This window comes from Oncorhynchus masou, chromosome 30 (assembly GCF_036934945.1).
Source record: "Oncorhynchus masou masou isolate Uvic2021 chromosome 30, UVic_Omas_1.1, whole genome shotgun sequence".
In the NCBI taxonomy this organism is placed as follows: Eukaryota; Metazoa; Chordata; class Actinopteri; order Salmoniformes; family Salmonidae; genus Oncorhynchus; species Oncorhynchus masou.
The window spans coordinates 10,834,536-10,851,259 of record NC_088241.1 but is presented as its reverse complement, the minus strand read 5'-3'; the positions used below and the strand labels follow the sequence as shown (position 1 = coordinate 10,851,259).

Below are 16,724 nucleotides of genomic sequence, written 5' to 3'. Positions count from 1 at the left end.
AAGCATTTTTTACTTCGTTCATTGACTCATTGGCCTGGTCTGTTTGGTCTGTTTCGCAAGCGCTCCCGGTAGTCTCGCGATGTTGCGCCTCTGGGTTTAGAAACTCTGTGGCAAAACTCTTCAGTCGCTGCGCTGAGATGTTAACCTTTGCCAGACCGCTACCTCTATAGCTTGATTGAGGGTTTCAGACTCCGGGGACGAGATGGCGTCCATCCCTATTGAATTGTACAATATATATTTTTAAATAATGCATGGTCAATTTCCAAAGTTTACCCTTGGTGGAGTAATTTATTATATGCTATAGTTGATTTGAATGGGAAACGGTGGAATCTGTATATTTCCACATTTCATACATTTACTTTCAATTATCTTGGGCATTCAACAACTGGTTATGAAAATGCACCCTCTTCAATGATGTCCCAAATGCACGTGTAGTCTAGACGCAAGACATTCGATGCAATCTGGGCCTATTTAATAAACATCCCTGCTCTTCTTCACAGGTATCCAGGGGTATGACCTCGCAGGGGACAACCTCAAGTAAGTGCATCATGGTCACCATGCCTCCGATTATTCTGAAATAGGAAACTGTTAAAATCATTATGCATGCGATAAGTAACTCAATCCAGTCCAATAAAAGCCGCTTTGTGTGAGTCTGTTTGAGAGTAGTGTGTGTGTGTGTGTGTGTGTGTGTGTGTGTGTGTGTGTGTGTGTGTGTGTGTGTGTGTGTGTGTGTGTGTGTGTGTGTGTGTGTGTGTGTGTGTGTGTGTGTGTGTGTGCGCGCACGCGTGTGTGTGTGTACGTGTCTAACTATACTTGTGGGGACCAACTGGGGACATTTTGTTGGTCCCCACAAGGTCAAATGCTATTTCTAGGGGGTTAAGGTTAGAGTTAGTGTTAGGGTTAGGAGCTAGGGCTAAGGTAAGGTTTTTGGGTTAGGATTAGGGTTAGGGGTTAGAGAAAATAGGATTTTGAATGGGTCTGAATTGTATGTCCCCACAACGTTAGCTGTGCAATAATATTTGTGTGTGTGTGCGACATCTTTCGTAGAGTTGATCAGGCTGTTGATTGTGGCCTGTTGAATGTTGTCCCACTCCTCTTCAATGGCCATATGAAGTTGCTGGATTTTAGTGGGAGCTAGAACACGCTGTCGTACATGTCGATCCAGAGCATTCCAAACGTGCTCAATGGGTAACATGTCTGGTGAGTATGCAGGCATTGGAAGAACTGGAGATTTTCAGCTTCCAGGAATTGTGTACATATCCTTGTGTGCAATATCATACTGAAACATGAGGTAATGGCGGCGGATTAATGGCACGTCAATGGGCCTCAGGATCTCGTCCAGCTATTTCTGTGCATTCAAATTGCCGTCGATAAAATGCAAAAGTGTTTATTGTCCGCAGCTTGCCATACCATAACCCCATCGTTCTGTTCACAACGTTGATATCAGCAAACCGCTCGCCCACACAGTGCCATACACTCTGTCTGCCATCTCCCTGGTACATTTGAAACTGGGATTAATCTGTGAAGAGCACACTTCTCCAGTGTGCTCAGTGAGCTTCCCTGAGGTTTCTGACAGTTTGTGCAGAAATTATTTGGTTGTGCAAACCCACAGTTTCATCAGCTGTCCGGGTGGCTGGTCTCATACTATCCCGCTGGTGAAGAAGCTGGATGTGGAGGTCCTGGGCTGGGGTGGTTAGACGTGGTCTGCGGTTGTGAGGCCAGTTGGATGTACTGCCACATTCTCTAAAACGACATTAAATTATCTGGAAACAGCTCTGGTGGACATTTAACATTCCAATTGCACACTCACTCAAAGCTTGAGATAGAGTCATTGTGTTGTGTGAAAAAACTTCTCATTTTAGAGTGGCCTTTTATTGGCTTCAGTACAAGGTGCATCTATGTAATGACCATGCTGTTTAATCAGCTTCTTGATAGGCAACACCTGTCATGTGGATGAATTTTCTTTATTATTATTAGAGAATTGCTCACTAACAGGGCAGTAAATAAATTTGTGCCAAGAAATGGAGATAAATAAACTGTTTGTGCCTATGGAACATTTCTGTGATATTTTATTTTAGCTCATAAAACATGGGACCAACATTTCAAATGTTGGGTTTATATTTTTGTTCAGTATGTTTGAGACTTAGTTATTCAACCGTATGGTTTAAATATATTCATTATCCAATATTTAATTTCCCTTTAATGTGTTTCAAGATAACGTTTTAAACTCCATAATCTGATTTATTGGGCACAATTGTGTATTTAAAAATGTCATGGACTAAGATATAACCTCATTGAGCTCAACAGTTTAGCAAAGCGGTAGCCTCAGAACGAACAATAGTTTACAACATGCACATAAATAAAAGTTCCACAATCTTAATTTGATTCCAATTGCTTGCGTTTATTTTAAATCGAATCGTTCATTCCCCAGTTTCACTATCTCGATCTGCTAAGGCATTGGAAGAGAACAACCCCTTAACGTTACCCTTGCCTCCCTTCCATCAATGCCCGGGCCCCTCCCAGCCACTTACTTTGCATGGGAAAAAAATCCTGATTATCACCAAACATCATAAATACCCCAATAATCACTCCGAAAGGATCTCAGATTCTCGAAAGAGGTTGCAAGATTAGGCAATACAATCGACATTTGCGCAAGGACTATATGGATGTAGAGCACATTTTACGAATGGTTTCTCCACAAAACTGTTCAAAAAAGAGACATTCGATCTAAATATATTGTGTACAATCCGATTCTGATATATTTACACTTTACATTGTAGTTTAAACAGTTAAATTGTAGTTTTCTACATGTCTTAGAGTTGTTAATATTAGTAGCAGCCTAATGATTTTTTGAACAATATGAACCTTGTTGACACTCAAACGCTGGACTGCAAAAAAGTGCTCAATGGTAGAAAATGGAATGAAACCCAATGAACCCGATAAAATGAGAGAACGAGAGAGAGGGGGGAGGCTCTCCGGTGACCACGGCATTTCTGGTTGAAAAGAACTGATAAGTACCAATCACATTACCAATTATGCATGGATACTTTCACCTCATAACTGTGACTATACATGGTCTGAAGATGTTTTACTCTCTGTCCTCACCTTTTATATCATACACACAACACATAACTCTGTTTCCAAATCTTCCTCAATCTTCCAAATAGGCGCTGATTCAGTTTGACGCATTTGTCCCCTCATTTATAATACCTGAGGAAATACCTGCTTCGGTAACATCTGATACGGGTGTTGCCTGGTCATTCTGGCCCAATGTTCCACGCTGCGTTTGTGCTGAGATCCAATTTCTCTCGTATTCTGCATCTTCACAAACACAGTTTGAAGGCGGATTGAAGTGTGAGGTGGGGTCCATCTGAGGATTCCTGCAGTGGTGTGGGCGTGTTTACAATGTATTGGGAGTATTTCTCCCCCAATCCCCTTCATAAAGAATTCCCCTAACATTCGCCCTGGTCAATCTCTGTGTCTTGTTACTTATCCCATAGTCTAATTATCTATCGGGGAATCGTTTTTATTTCGGCAATTCGATGATAGTATTGACGAAACCCAGGTGTTAATACGCAGGAATAGCCTTTATGTGGCCTGCTAAATGAGTACCATGCAAAGTAGTTAGGCTATTTTGATTGGTTTTGCTAAAATAATAACCTACGGTCGAGAACAGCACAGGAATGTCAGGTCATGCCTGTAAGATCTATGCGTTCATGTTTTGTTCTTAGTTTATTTTTACGCGGTAGATATATATTTAGGCATATCTGTTGTTGCCTCATACATGTCAACACAGATTAGCTTTTAAGTAATACGAATTTCCATATTTTGTGATAAATAGCCTAAACTCACTTTACCTGGTGAGTTTCAAGTTTCAACGTTTATTCTCCACGCGCACAGGATACAACAGGTGTAAAACAGTAGAGCGGTATTCTTACCTTGAGAACTCTTTCCCAACAACGCAGTGATAATAATATATAATAATACTAATATAGATAATAATACAAATTAAAAGTCAGTTGATGGTAATTTTGGCTTGTCTTTTTGAGACAACTGTGATACCTGTGAAAATAGGTTTCTTTTATTGCCCCAAGCATTGTGGCTGTGATGCTCATAGATATATATTTTAGGAGTCTGACAAAGTAGTTAGGCTAATGACTTGTCCATCTCCGGAAAGACTGGACCCACCAGATTGATTGTCAGCCACCATGTTTCAAACCTAGATACAGAAACCCTATCTTAACTAGTTATTATTTATCACATAAACCAACCCTGTGACTAGTCTACTCCCATAAACATATATGTGTGATATATCACAGTAGCACAGACATTGATTTTGAGACGATAATAAGAAGTAGCCTAATTCGGTGCAATAGTTACCTTGGAGTTAAATGTGATCACAGTTTTTATTGATATATACAGTACCAGTCAAAAGTTTGGACACACCTACTAATTCAAGGGTTTTTTGTACTATTTGTACTATTTTCTACATTGTAGAATAATAATGAAGACATCAAAACTATGAAATAACACATATGGACTCATGTAAAACCTAAAAAGTGTTAAACAAATCAAAACATATTTTATATTTGACCATCACACCTCCTCCATGCTTCATGGCGGGAACCACAAATGCAGAGATCATCTGTTCATTTACTCTGCGTCTCACAAAGACACAGCGGTTGGAACCAAAAATCTGGAATTTGGACTCATCAGACCAAAGGACAGATTTACACCCATCTAATTATTTTATTTATTTTTTTCACCTTTATTTAACCATGTAGGCCAGTTGAGAACAAGTTCTCATTCACAACTGTGACCTGGCCAAGATAAAGCAAAGCAGTGCGATAAAAACAACAACTCAGAGTTACACATAAACAAACGTACAGTCCACCTCTGGCCTGCTCGCCTCCCTACCATTGAGGAAGTACAGTTCCCGCTCAGCCCAGTCAAAACTGTTCGCTGCTCTGGCCCCCCAATGGTGGAACAAACTCCCTCACGACGCCAGGACAGCGGAACCTTCCGGAACACCTGAAACCCCAAGGAATACCTAGGATAGGATAAGTAATCCTTCTCCCCCCCCCTTAATGACTTAGATGCACTATTGTAAAGTGGCTGTTCCACTGGATGTCAGAAGGTGAATTCACCAATTTGTAAGTCGCTCTGGATAAGAGCGTCTGCTAAATGACTTAAATGTAAATGTAAATGTCAATAACACAATAGAATAATCTATGTACAGTATGTGCAAATGTCCATTGCTCGTGTTTCTTGGCCCAAGCAAGTCTCTTCTTATTATTGGTGTCCTTTAGTAGTGGTTTCTTTGCAGCAATTCAACCATGAAGGCCTGATTCACACAGTCTCCTCTGAACAGTTGATGTTGAGATGTGTCTGTTATTTGAACTCTGTGAAGCATTTATTTGGCCTGCAATTTCTGAGACTGGTACCTCTAATGAACGCATCCTCTGCAGCAGAGGTAACTCTGGGTCTTCCTTTCCTATGGCGGTACTCATGAGAGCCAGTTTCATCATAGCACTTGATGGTTTTTGTGACTGCACTTGATTGACTGACCTTCATGTCTTAAAGTAATGATGGACTGTCGTTTCTCTTAGCTCATTTGAGCTGTTCTTGCCATAATATGGACTTGGTCTTTTACCAAATAGGGTGATCTTCTGTATTCCACCCTTACCATGTCACAACACAACTTATTGGCTTAAATGCATTAAGGAGGAAAGAAATTCCACAAATGAATTAATTAGTTAATTGGAATGCATTCCAGGTGACTACCTCATGAAGCTGATTGAGAGAATGCCATGACTGTACAAAGCTGTCATCAAGGCAAAGGGTGGCTGCTTTGAAGAATATAAAATATTTTTTCTTTGTTTAACACTTTTTTGGTTACTACATAATTCCATGTGTGTTATTGTATAGTTTTGATGTTTTCACTGTTATTCTACAAAGTAGAAAATAGTACAAAAAATAAGAAAAACCCTTGAATGAGTAGGTGTGTCCAAACTTTTGACTGGTACTGTATATATCATGACTTGAGGATATGCCTATGTATTTAACATAACCACGTTTACACACATACATGAGGGTAATCATTCAGTTTATTCTTGGCATGAAATGACAACTCAAGCATTTGCGTGCCAAATACTTATGTTTTGAAACTTCTAATGAATAAAGAAACGGGAAATAGACCTACACAAATATGTTGATGTTCGGTTTGTGGAACGACGATTGGTTATCTCTGTGCTCCGAAAGAACTCTTTTGCCTGGATTCGAGGAGGAAAAAAATGGCACTGCTATCTAGTATCCTTGGGACGTCCATACTCTAAACCCTACCCTAATCTTAACCTCTACCTTTACTTTAACCCTAATCTTAACCATAACCCTTACTAAACCCTATCCTTAACCACTACCGTAACCATTTTACATTTCAACTTCAAATGGTTAGGGACATCCTAAGGATCCCTGATTGCACGGACCGAACAAAATAGTCGCCAGAAAGCATGTAAATTGACAGAGTCACGTGAACAGAGCAAGAGAAATCCATAGAAGAATATGCTGAAAATCTATGGGGGAACGCACGTTGGATCATGCACGCAAAATTATGGTCGCTCGAATCAGAATATTCGACTGACGCAGAGGAATAAACAATATCAAGACCAGCAGGGCTTATATCACCGAAGTTTGGAGCGGAAACTTGGCAGGGCAACATGGCCGAAGGTTATTCTATATTCTATGTATCTCTGCTTAGATTGTCTCTCTGGCGTCCCTCTTTCCTGGGAAAGGAGAGGGGACTGACTGTAGCCACCGAGATGTTGTTGGGTATCTATTTCCAAGATGTTGTGTTATGTAGCCTACCGCCCACAGCGTTTGCTATATACTTCGAGTTTTTTTGTGCGCTTTTTGCTGAGGTTTATGGGTGACAATGGACACCTGTCCTTTGCGTCAAATACAAAGTTATTTCACCTTTGTTGTTAGAAAATTACAAGTGATGCAAGTGCAAATGAAAGCTCATAGTTGATATTTAAACACTTCAATATCCAAGTTGGAGTAGCCTATGATGGCTATTTATCAGATAGCCATCAAAGAAAAGCAAATTCCATCTGTTGGCAAATCATGTAAATAAAGTTTTTTTTATGTTCTTTATGAGTTGGTTACCTGCTCTGGAAAATAAGTACTTTGCATATGAATTGGGTACAAGACAGAATACATTTTTAGAATTGGAATAATTTGCCCAAATAAGGTTTACTGAAACGAATGGGAAGTGATTTCATTGATGTTTTAACATTGTATTCTCGACTTGCTTTCAGGAGGGGTGGGCAAAGGTGGCGATAGAGGAGAGGAGCCAGGATCCTTGCAGGGTGGGCAGCAACAGTCCATGCACGGCGCAGGCCACTGCAAGTGGTTCAATGTGCGGATGGGCTTCGGATTTATATCCATGACTAGTCGTGGGGGAACTCCCATAGATCCTCCTATGGATGTATTTGTTCACCAAGTAAGTTAAGTTGAACCATCTATGGATACAAATAATCAGCTGATAGATAGTCAAGCTGAACCCTCATGTCTACACAAGCGTCTGCCAAATGACTTAAATGTAAATGTAAGTTGGATACAAGTTCTCCCACTCCTATACGAGGTGACCACACAGTGCAGGCTATTGGATAGTTTGTATCTCTACCACATCTCTGAGACACATGCACATTGTGGAGGGGCAGTGGTAACATTGTAACACCTAAGTTGTAGCATCCTCATGAATGAGCTTCTGTGTAGGATGTCTGTAGGACTACAGGAAATAATGAACATTCGGAAAATGATTGTTATAGTGAAATAGTTTTGCAATGGAAAAACAGGTGATTGATAGATGTTACTTGTCATGTTTTATAGACCCAGAAGACAGGGGGAAGGGCCTCTGTATAAGAGGGGGTTTTCTGAAGCTAAAGAAAAGACAGGTGGTGCATGGTAGTGGTCAGGTTAAACATGTGCTTAGAGGCCAACCTCACAACCAGGTTTAGATGTTGGACATTATTTCACTCCTGTGGGCTTTGGGCTGTGTATGTTATAGCACTGCTTTCCTTCACCATCTTGTGCCACGTTGTTAGATTCTGTTGACACTTTGCAGCCCAATTAGAGACAGAATTCCATCAAATCCACCCCAAAATTGCCACATTTTAGGTGTGCTCGATTTCAGCTTGCCATGTCCCCATCCTGTGTGGCTCAGTTGGTAGAGAATTTCACTTGCAATGCCAGGGTTGTGGGTTAGAGTCCCTCAGGGGACAAGTGCGAAAACGTATGTAAGTTGCTCAGGATAAGAGCATCTGCTAAATGACTCAAATGCAAAAGTGGTAGGATTTTCTTGGGCAGCATAGGTTTGGGGAGTGGTATGGTGGAAGATATAGTGTATGATGCGATGGGAGACCGGCTGGAGTGGATCCTCGATTATGACTGCCCATCAGTCCATCTCATCTCACTATGTGTTTGGCAGGCTCCTCCTTCCTTCCAGGGCTAGGCTAATACCAGTCTTTGTTTGTTCCTCTTCCTGGTGTTTTCCCCCCTCAAAGGGGAGAAAGAAAAAGCTACCTACCTACTTGTGTTCACCTGACTTCCTTCTTACAGTGAGTCATCTATTGATAGAGGGACTGATTGTAGAGAAGACTGGTTTCTATGGCCAGCTGATGAAATGCCTATGATGACAGTGCAGCTAACTGCTAACCGACACTGTTGGAGCAATGCAGTTGCAGTATGCTATCGGTCTGTGCTTTTGTCCACTGCTTCTGTTTGATGTTGAGTCACTGTCTCCATGGGCTTTTGAGACCACTGCAATGCATGATTTACTCGCTCTTCAATTACAATTCAGATTCATTTTAACTGGGAAATATTTGGTGCATGAATCTGAGACTGATTTCTGAAAATGTTTCACAAAGTTGCATGGATTGATATTCTGTAGGTTTCCTTGCATAGCTTGAATGTGACTAACAAATGACTAACAGGAGGCTTCTGTAGAGAGGACTGTGGAGAGACCGCATATGGCTTTGTAGAATGGCCTGAATAACTGTTTCAAGTGGGGGAACTTCTCTCTTTAAACTGGGAATTAGTTGTGATATGTTGACGATGAAACAGTTGAAGCTCAACAAACGCCTGTGGTATGTTCAGGAGTTAAACTTGCTGAAGCCTGACCCAGCCTGAACTCTTGGGTTTTGTCATTTATTCATCATATCTGTCCTCTCCAACCCTCTCATTCATCACGTTTCTCTCAATCAAGCCTTCCAGTGGCAAAAGCTTCCTCCACTATTGGAAGAGCTAGTAAACAGACCATGTGCTGAAAAGAAAAGTACTGTATATACCCGCACCCCGCACTCTTTGTCATGTCCCTCCTTTCTCCTTGCTCACTTTTTCTGTCTTTCCCTTCTCCTCTATGCCCTTTTTCTGTCTTTCCCTTCTCCCCTATGCCCTTTTTCTGTCTTTCCCTTTCCCTTTTTCTTCTCCCCTATGCCCTTTTTTTCTGTCTTTCCCTTCTCCTCTATGCCCTTTTTCTGTCTTTCCCTTCTCCTCTATGCCCTTTTTCTGTCTTTCCCTTCTCCCCTATGCCCTTTTTCTGTCTTCCCTTCTCCCCTATGCCCTTTTTCTGTCTTTCCCTTCTCCCCTATGCCCTTTTTCTGTCTTTCCCTTCTCCCCTATGCCCTTTTTCTGTCTTTCCCTTCTCCTCTATGCCCTTTTTCTGTCTTTCCCTTCTCCCCTATGCCCTTTTTCTGTCTTTCCCTTCTCCCCTATGCCCTTTTTCTGTCTTTCCCTTCTCCCCTATGCCTTTTTCTGTCTTTCCCTTCTCCCCTATGCCCTTTTTCTGTCTTTCCCTTCTCCCCTATGCCCTTTTTTCTGTCTTTCCCTTCTCCTCTATGCCCTTTTTCATTCCCACATCCCCAACCGAAAACAGGCAAAATGGCTGCTGTGCTGGGTTGGTCTGTGGTAGTTTTGTTGGCCTCTGTAAAGATGAACTAGGTTTAAGTTTAGTTGCATGTTGTTTCATTAGGATTCATGGGTTATTTTGTTTTTATTTTATTCGTTGCTAGATTGAGTTATTAATTTTTAGGGGAGGGGGGTTTGTCGCTGCAGTCGTTCATACATGCAATAATTTACATTACTGTAAACAACTTTCACAGAAATCATTTGTTTTAATCAGTGGTATTCCTTTTGTGTATTAGAAAAAGTTATTGGTAAATTGGCTACATTAATGCTGTTGTTGAGGTAACAGTTACTGTAAATGTGTTAATTAATTTAGTAAACATTTATTTTGGACAAGATCCATGAAAATGTAATTAGATGTAAAAGTTAATAAGAAACGTTGTTTTAAGAAAAGGATTAAAGCTCTAATTGAGAGATTATTAGGATATTTTCAATATATTCAAAACCTAAATTATCTGTGTTTAATTTGATAAAATATAAATAGTATTAACATTTATATACTATATATATGCCTATTATTTACATGTTTATAATAAAATAATTGTAAAATAGTATTTGGTAATTGTGTTTTTCTTTGGATTACATTTATTTAAAGAACTCATGAACCTTAATCAAGCAATTATTATTATTTGATACATGAATAGATCATACATACAATTATATTTCTAACAAATATAGAAAGGGAAGCAACTGTTTTAAAGTTTCACAAACAGTAAGATATATATTTTTTTTAATACATATTTTAAATATTGTAAAAATATTTTTTTGTATTTTTTAATGGGACAATAGTGATGATAATAGCAGTAATTATAATAGATTTGTTATTACAAGATTATATACAACAAATGCATTTTTTTACACAAATCCTTTTTCACTTGCCATTTTAAATTGTTTTAGAAACATTTTGTGATCTATATTAGCAACTGAATGCCTAAGATTCCGATGATTGAGCTCATAGATCATCATGTAAGACTGAAACTTGACTTTTCTTTCTAGCACTGGCTTTGCTGATAGCTGCTTTACTAAGGAAAGTTTTACTCACTACGACTGTGACATGTGGTTGTCTCACCCAGCTATGTTAAGATGAATGCATTAAGTGTAAGTTGCTCTGGATAAGAGCGTGTGCTAAAATGTAAAGAATGTAAATGTTACACCAACCATACCTCGTTTTCTACTTGTTATTAACAATATCCTGCTCAAAGTACAGCTATTTGCTTTCCGGTGGCTCTGTGGGCTCTGTGTAAAGATCAAAAATTCCCTCAAAGACGTGGAGAGATTGTGCGTCTATTCTAAAAGTCTAGTGTTCTACTGTAGTGTGCTAAGGTCCATCTGAATCCTCTGGTATAGGAAGTGAACCAATGTGCTCAGTCCACAGCAACAGACCCAGGGAATGGCAGGGAGCAAGTGATTGTAGGGATCAGCCAATATGACGGAGTAGTCCTCAAGCACGTATTTGGATACTTGGTAGGGATGGTAGTGATGTGATGTAGATAGATGAATTTGATTCATCCATCTGCTTGATTGAGACCTAGATGGAGAGGTGGGTTGATTTAGGTTTACTGTGTGTGACTAGACCAGGAGATCCCTGTGTAACCTGTCTTCTTCTCCCTATCCTGTCCTATCCTCCTCCTTCTGTCCCAGAGCAAGCTGCACATGGAGGGCTTTCGCAGCCTGCAGGAGGGAGAGCCACTAGAGTTTACTTTCCAGATGTCCCTCAGGGGCCTGGAGTCTGTACTAGTCACAGGCCCTGGGGGAGGCCCCTGCTTGGGCAGTGAGAGGAGACAGAAACCCAAGCCTCCAGCCCCGCAGCAGAGATGGAATCCAAAAGGAGACCGGTGAGTGAACAATAGAAATAGAATTACTAGAACAGACTTTCCTTTCATGTTCTGTTATGAGTGAATATAGAGTGGGTAAGACTTGCTGCTGCAGGGAGGGAATTGAGACTAGCAACAGAACAGACAATGATGTTGGAAGGAACAGGGTAGTGCTGCGGTGATCATTAGTGGTGTGTGTGTGTGTTTGTATGTGCATACGTGTGTGTGCCTGTGTATGTGTGCATTGATGTAATCTATTTAGCAGTAGCTGCATATTCGTATTTACCTGTGTATGATTCAGAGGTTCTGTGTGGACTATACCTGCTGCATTATTTACATTATGTCAAAGGTCCACATTTGTAGAGGTTCTGTTACATGGTGTTCCTTTAGAGGTCAAATGTACGATGAGTTTAGTATAAATAATGAATGTGATTGTGCTGTACCTTTTCCTGTGTGGTGCTGCATTTCCACCCAAACTATTATTCTATAGAGCTCCAGTTGCCATGGTTTTACGGCAATATTGTATGACGGCGGTCTAGTCGGTCTAAGTGCTGCTATGTCCGTGATGGTTGGTTTTGAGGCTCTACTGCTGGATGCTATTTGCTTTGAATACAGATTTGTCCTTTACCCCACTGACATAGATTGGTGATAGGAATGGCTGTTTTAACAGCTGTTTCCCAACCAGATGCAATGTTGTAATGTATAGCAAATATCACTTTAGACTGAAGAGGAATTCTCAGAAATAGGCTTTTTATTTTATACAGGATTGCCCTTTTAGTCATCATGTTACGTGATGTTATATTGCATCATGTTGTGTTGTGGTGGATACTAATTTTATGACCTGAGTTAGGCCTATGCTACATCAATGATCACATTTATTTAACAATGTATACTTATTTTTTGTGTAGACATTTATCCTAATTTCCCTCCCCATTGTTATAATCTAAGAGGGATCTTTCTTCAAAGGCAGGAATAGAAATATGTTGAGGTCAGTGTGTTGACCTCTAACCCCTAACCTTTCTGGGTCAGTAACAGAGCTGCTGGTTGGATCCAAATGGGCAGGTTAAAAACATTTTATAAACACTACATTCCCTTTAATAACATCCAACAGATTTTATTTTTTATATTTTTTATATTGGTTTATTACATTTTTTTATTTAATGGGTTGATGTATTACAGTGTTAAACAGTTAAACTCTTGGCTCCCCGATCTTATAAACATTGACAATATTTGAACATTTTGGAATTTACAAATAAATTGTGCCAACACCTTTCTCTTCACTTGAGTTATTGGTTTACTCGAAAGTCAAACCTCAGCTGATTTGTTGTTCTGTGAAAATATTAGAAATGATGCAAACATAAATGTTGTGGAAACTATTTAACCATGTGCCTATGTGGTTGATATGTTATAAAAACATTTACGACCAGCATGGCAGCTTGTCTTGTGAAAACGGGTTATTCACTCTTACCAGCTAGAATGGGAGTCTATGTGGTGGGGGTTGGGGAGTGGAGGAGGGGGTATTGGTAGGTAACCTCCCAAGCAAGCGAACTAGCCTGGATGAAACCTAAATTCCAATGCCCTTCCCCCTCTCTTCTCCTTCCCTCTCCCCCTCGCATGTTCTAATTGAAGATGCCACCGTGAGGGACCCCCTGCAAGCCTCCAGCTCAGTCATGCCAAACACTTTGTTTCCATCTGAAAGAGTTAAAGCTGCAATATGTAACTTTTTGAGTCACCGGCCTGAAATGTAGCCGTATAACATCTGACTGCAAGTTAATAATGTCTATTGCAAAGTAATTGGTATGATTTGCTCTTATATTAACCAGTTAATTGAATAGCTTCCTATTTGATTCAGTAAAACAGACCATGTGACAGGCTGGAGTGACACGACTTAATTCCCTGTGTGGAACCCTGCTTTGTTTCGGATGTCATAAGGTGAATTCACCAATTTGTAAGTCGCTCTGGATAAGAGCGTCTGCCAAATGACTTAAATGTAAATGTTTCGCCTTGTCATCAATGTTTCGCCATGTCATCAATGTTTCGCCTTTGTCATTGTTTCCGCCCGTGAGCAGCTTGGTTATTTATTGCAGGCCTTAGGCCTGTTGTTGACATACTGGATTTCTATAGACATTTGGCTGTAAGCTATAAATATCAGCAAGTGTGCAAATGTGTTATTAAAGTACATTTTATCAGGGAAAATAATAAGCTATTTATTTTGTTTGTCATCTCTTGATGAGAACACATATGAGAAGTATTGTATTTGCATTGGTCACTTTAACTGTTTTCTCTTAAAGGTTCAGTATTGGTGTATTCTATGGTGTATTCTATGGTGTATTCTATGGTGTATTCTATGGTGCATTCTATGGTGTATTCTATGCATATTCTATGGTGCATTCTATGGTGCATTCTATGGTGTATTCTATGGTGTATTCTATGCATATTCTATGGTGTATTCTATGCATATTCTATGGTGTATTCTATGCATATTCTATGGTGCATTCTATGGTGTATTCTATGCATATTCTATGCATATTCTATGGTGTATTCTATGCATATTCTATGGTGTATTCTATGCATATTCTATGGTGCATTCTATGGTGTATTCTATGCATATTCTATGGTATATTCTATGGTGTATTCTATGCATATTCTATGGTGTATCCTATGCATATTCTATGCATATTCTATGGTGTATTCTATGCATATTCTATGGTGTATTCTATGCATATTCTATGGTGTATTCTATGCATATTCTATGGTGTATTCTATGCATATTCTATGGTGTATTCTATGTGAAATGCTGCCATCTAAAGGATACATTTGAAGCAACAGATTTTAGGTAAATATAATTAAACCCAGTAACATGTTATAATTGTATTTGTACCATATTACATTCTAGAGAAAATGTAATGATATCCCATATAAGAAGTTCTAGGTTGTATTCTTTGAATACAGAATAAATACGCACTTTAAGCCCTGAAGTTGCTTGTTAAGCCCAAGAAATTGCTTGTTTGTGAATTGGAACGTGACAAGGATCTCATCTCTCTGTGTCTCAGATGCTATAACTGTGGAGAACTAGACCACCATGCCAAAGAGTGTGGCCTGCCGCCCCAGCCAAAGAAGTGCCACTACTGCCAGAGCGCGACGCACATGGTGGCCCACTGTCCTCACCGCCCCCCCGGCCCCTTGTCTCCCGGCCCTGCCACAGCCACTCAGGGAAGACGCACTACTGTGGACCAGTACCCCTCTACCTTCACCACCACCTCCTACAGTCTCAGACAGGGAAACAGGCACTCGCAGCCCTCTCAGGACAGTTCCTCCCCCCTCAGCAAGTCCTCCAGCTCTCCGGAAGACCCGGCACAGATCCAGAGGAGATCTGGAGGACACCACAGGTTGAAACAATCCTGATCCACATCCACCATGGACGGATGCCACCTGTTAGTATTACCTCTGGTCCAATAAAACCACCTTCCTTCAGTCTGATCAGTCTCCTCCTCACACAGACACATCCTGATCCACATCCACCATGGACGGATGCCACCTGTTAGTATTACCTCTGGTCCAATAAAACCACCTTCCTTCAGTCTGATCAGTCTCCTCCTCACACAGACACATCCTGATCCACATCCACCATGGACGGATGCCACCTGTTAGTATTACCTCTGGTCCAATAAAACCACCTTCCTTCAGTCTGATCAGTCTCCTCCTCACACAGACACATCCTGATCCACATCCACCATGGACGGATGCCACCTGTTAGTATTACCTCTGGTCCAATAAAACCACCTTCCTTCAGTCTGATCAGTCTCCTCCTCACACAGACACATCCTGATCCACATCCACCATGGACGGATGCCACCTGTTAGTATTACCTCTGGTCCAATAAAACCACCTTCCTTCAGTCTGATCAGTCTCCTCCTCACACAGACACATCCTGATCCACATCCACCATGGACGGATGCCACCTGTTAGTATTACCTCTGGTCCAATAAAACCACCTTCCTTCAGTCTGATCAGTCTCCTCCTCACACAGACACATCCTGATCCACATCCACCATGGACGGATGCCACCTGTTAGTATTACCTCTGGTCCAATAAAACCACCTTCCTTCAGTCTGATCAGTCTCCTCCTCACACAGACACATCCTGAGCTACATCCTGAGAAACCTCAAGCAGATCCACATTTCTAACCAAATGGACAGTAAAGTATCTATTTTACTTCCCAATCCCTCCCAGACTCTCCCTCTACTAAACACTGTACATCTTAGCTACCTCCTGGGCTAACTCAATCCATCTCCACATAGATAGACCTATACTCTTAGCTACCTCCTGGGCCAACTCAATCCATCTCCACATAGATAGACCTATACTTTAGCTACCTCCTGGGCTAACTCAATCCATCTCCACATAGATAGACCTATACTCTTAGCTACCTCCTGGGCCAACTCAATCCATCTCCACATAGATAGACCTATACTTTTAGCTACCTCCTGGGCCAACTCAATCCATCTCCACATAGATAGACCTATACTCTTAGCTACCTCCTGGGCTAACTCAATCCATCTCCACATAGATAGACCTATACTCTTAGCTACCTCCTGGGCTAACTCAATCCATCTCCACATAGACCTCCTAGCTAACTCAATCCACCATAGATAGACCTCTTAGCTACCTCCTGGGCTAACTCAATCCATCTCCACATAGATAGATAGCTAACTCAATCCATCTCCACATAGATAGACCTATACTTTTAGCTACCTCCTGGGCTAACTCAATCCATCTCCACATAGATAGACCTATACTCTTAGCTACCTCCTGGGCCAACTCAATCCATCTCCACATAGATAGACCTATACTTTTAGCTACCTTCTGGGCTAACTCCATCTCCACATAGATAGACCTATACTGTTAGCTACCTCCGGGGCCAGATTCAGCCTCATCTACCTCAGA

The 16,724-nt window shown here is 40.8% G+C and overlaps 1 protein-coding gene across 1 annotated transcript; it reads left to right on the top strand.

Annotated features, from left to right (window-relative positions):
- The first annotated feature begins 7,381 nt into the window (after positions 1–7,381).
- Positions 7,382–16,047, top strand: LOC135523078 (protein lin-28 homolog A-like). Its single transcript, XM_064949804.1, has 3 exons — positions 7,382–7,501; positions 11,605–11,798; positions 14,831–16,047. The coding sequence occupies exons 1-3, from the start codon at positions 7,385–7,387 to the stop codon at positions 15,180–15,182; spliced, it is 663 nt and encodes a 220-aa protein (XP_064805876.1). The 5' UTR covers positions 7,382–7,384; the 3' UTR covers positions 15,183–16,047.
- Positions 16,048–16,724: the final 677 nt, after the last annotated feature.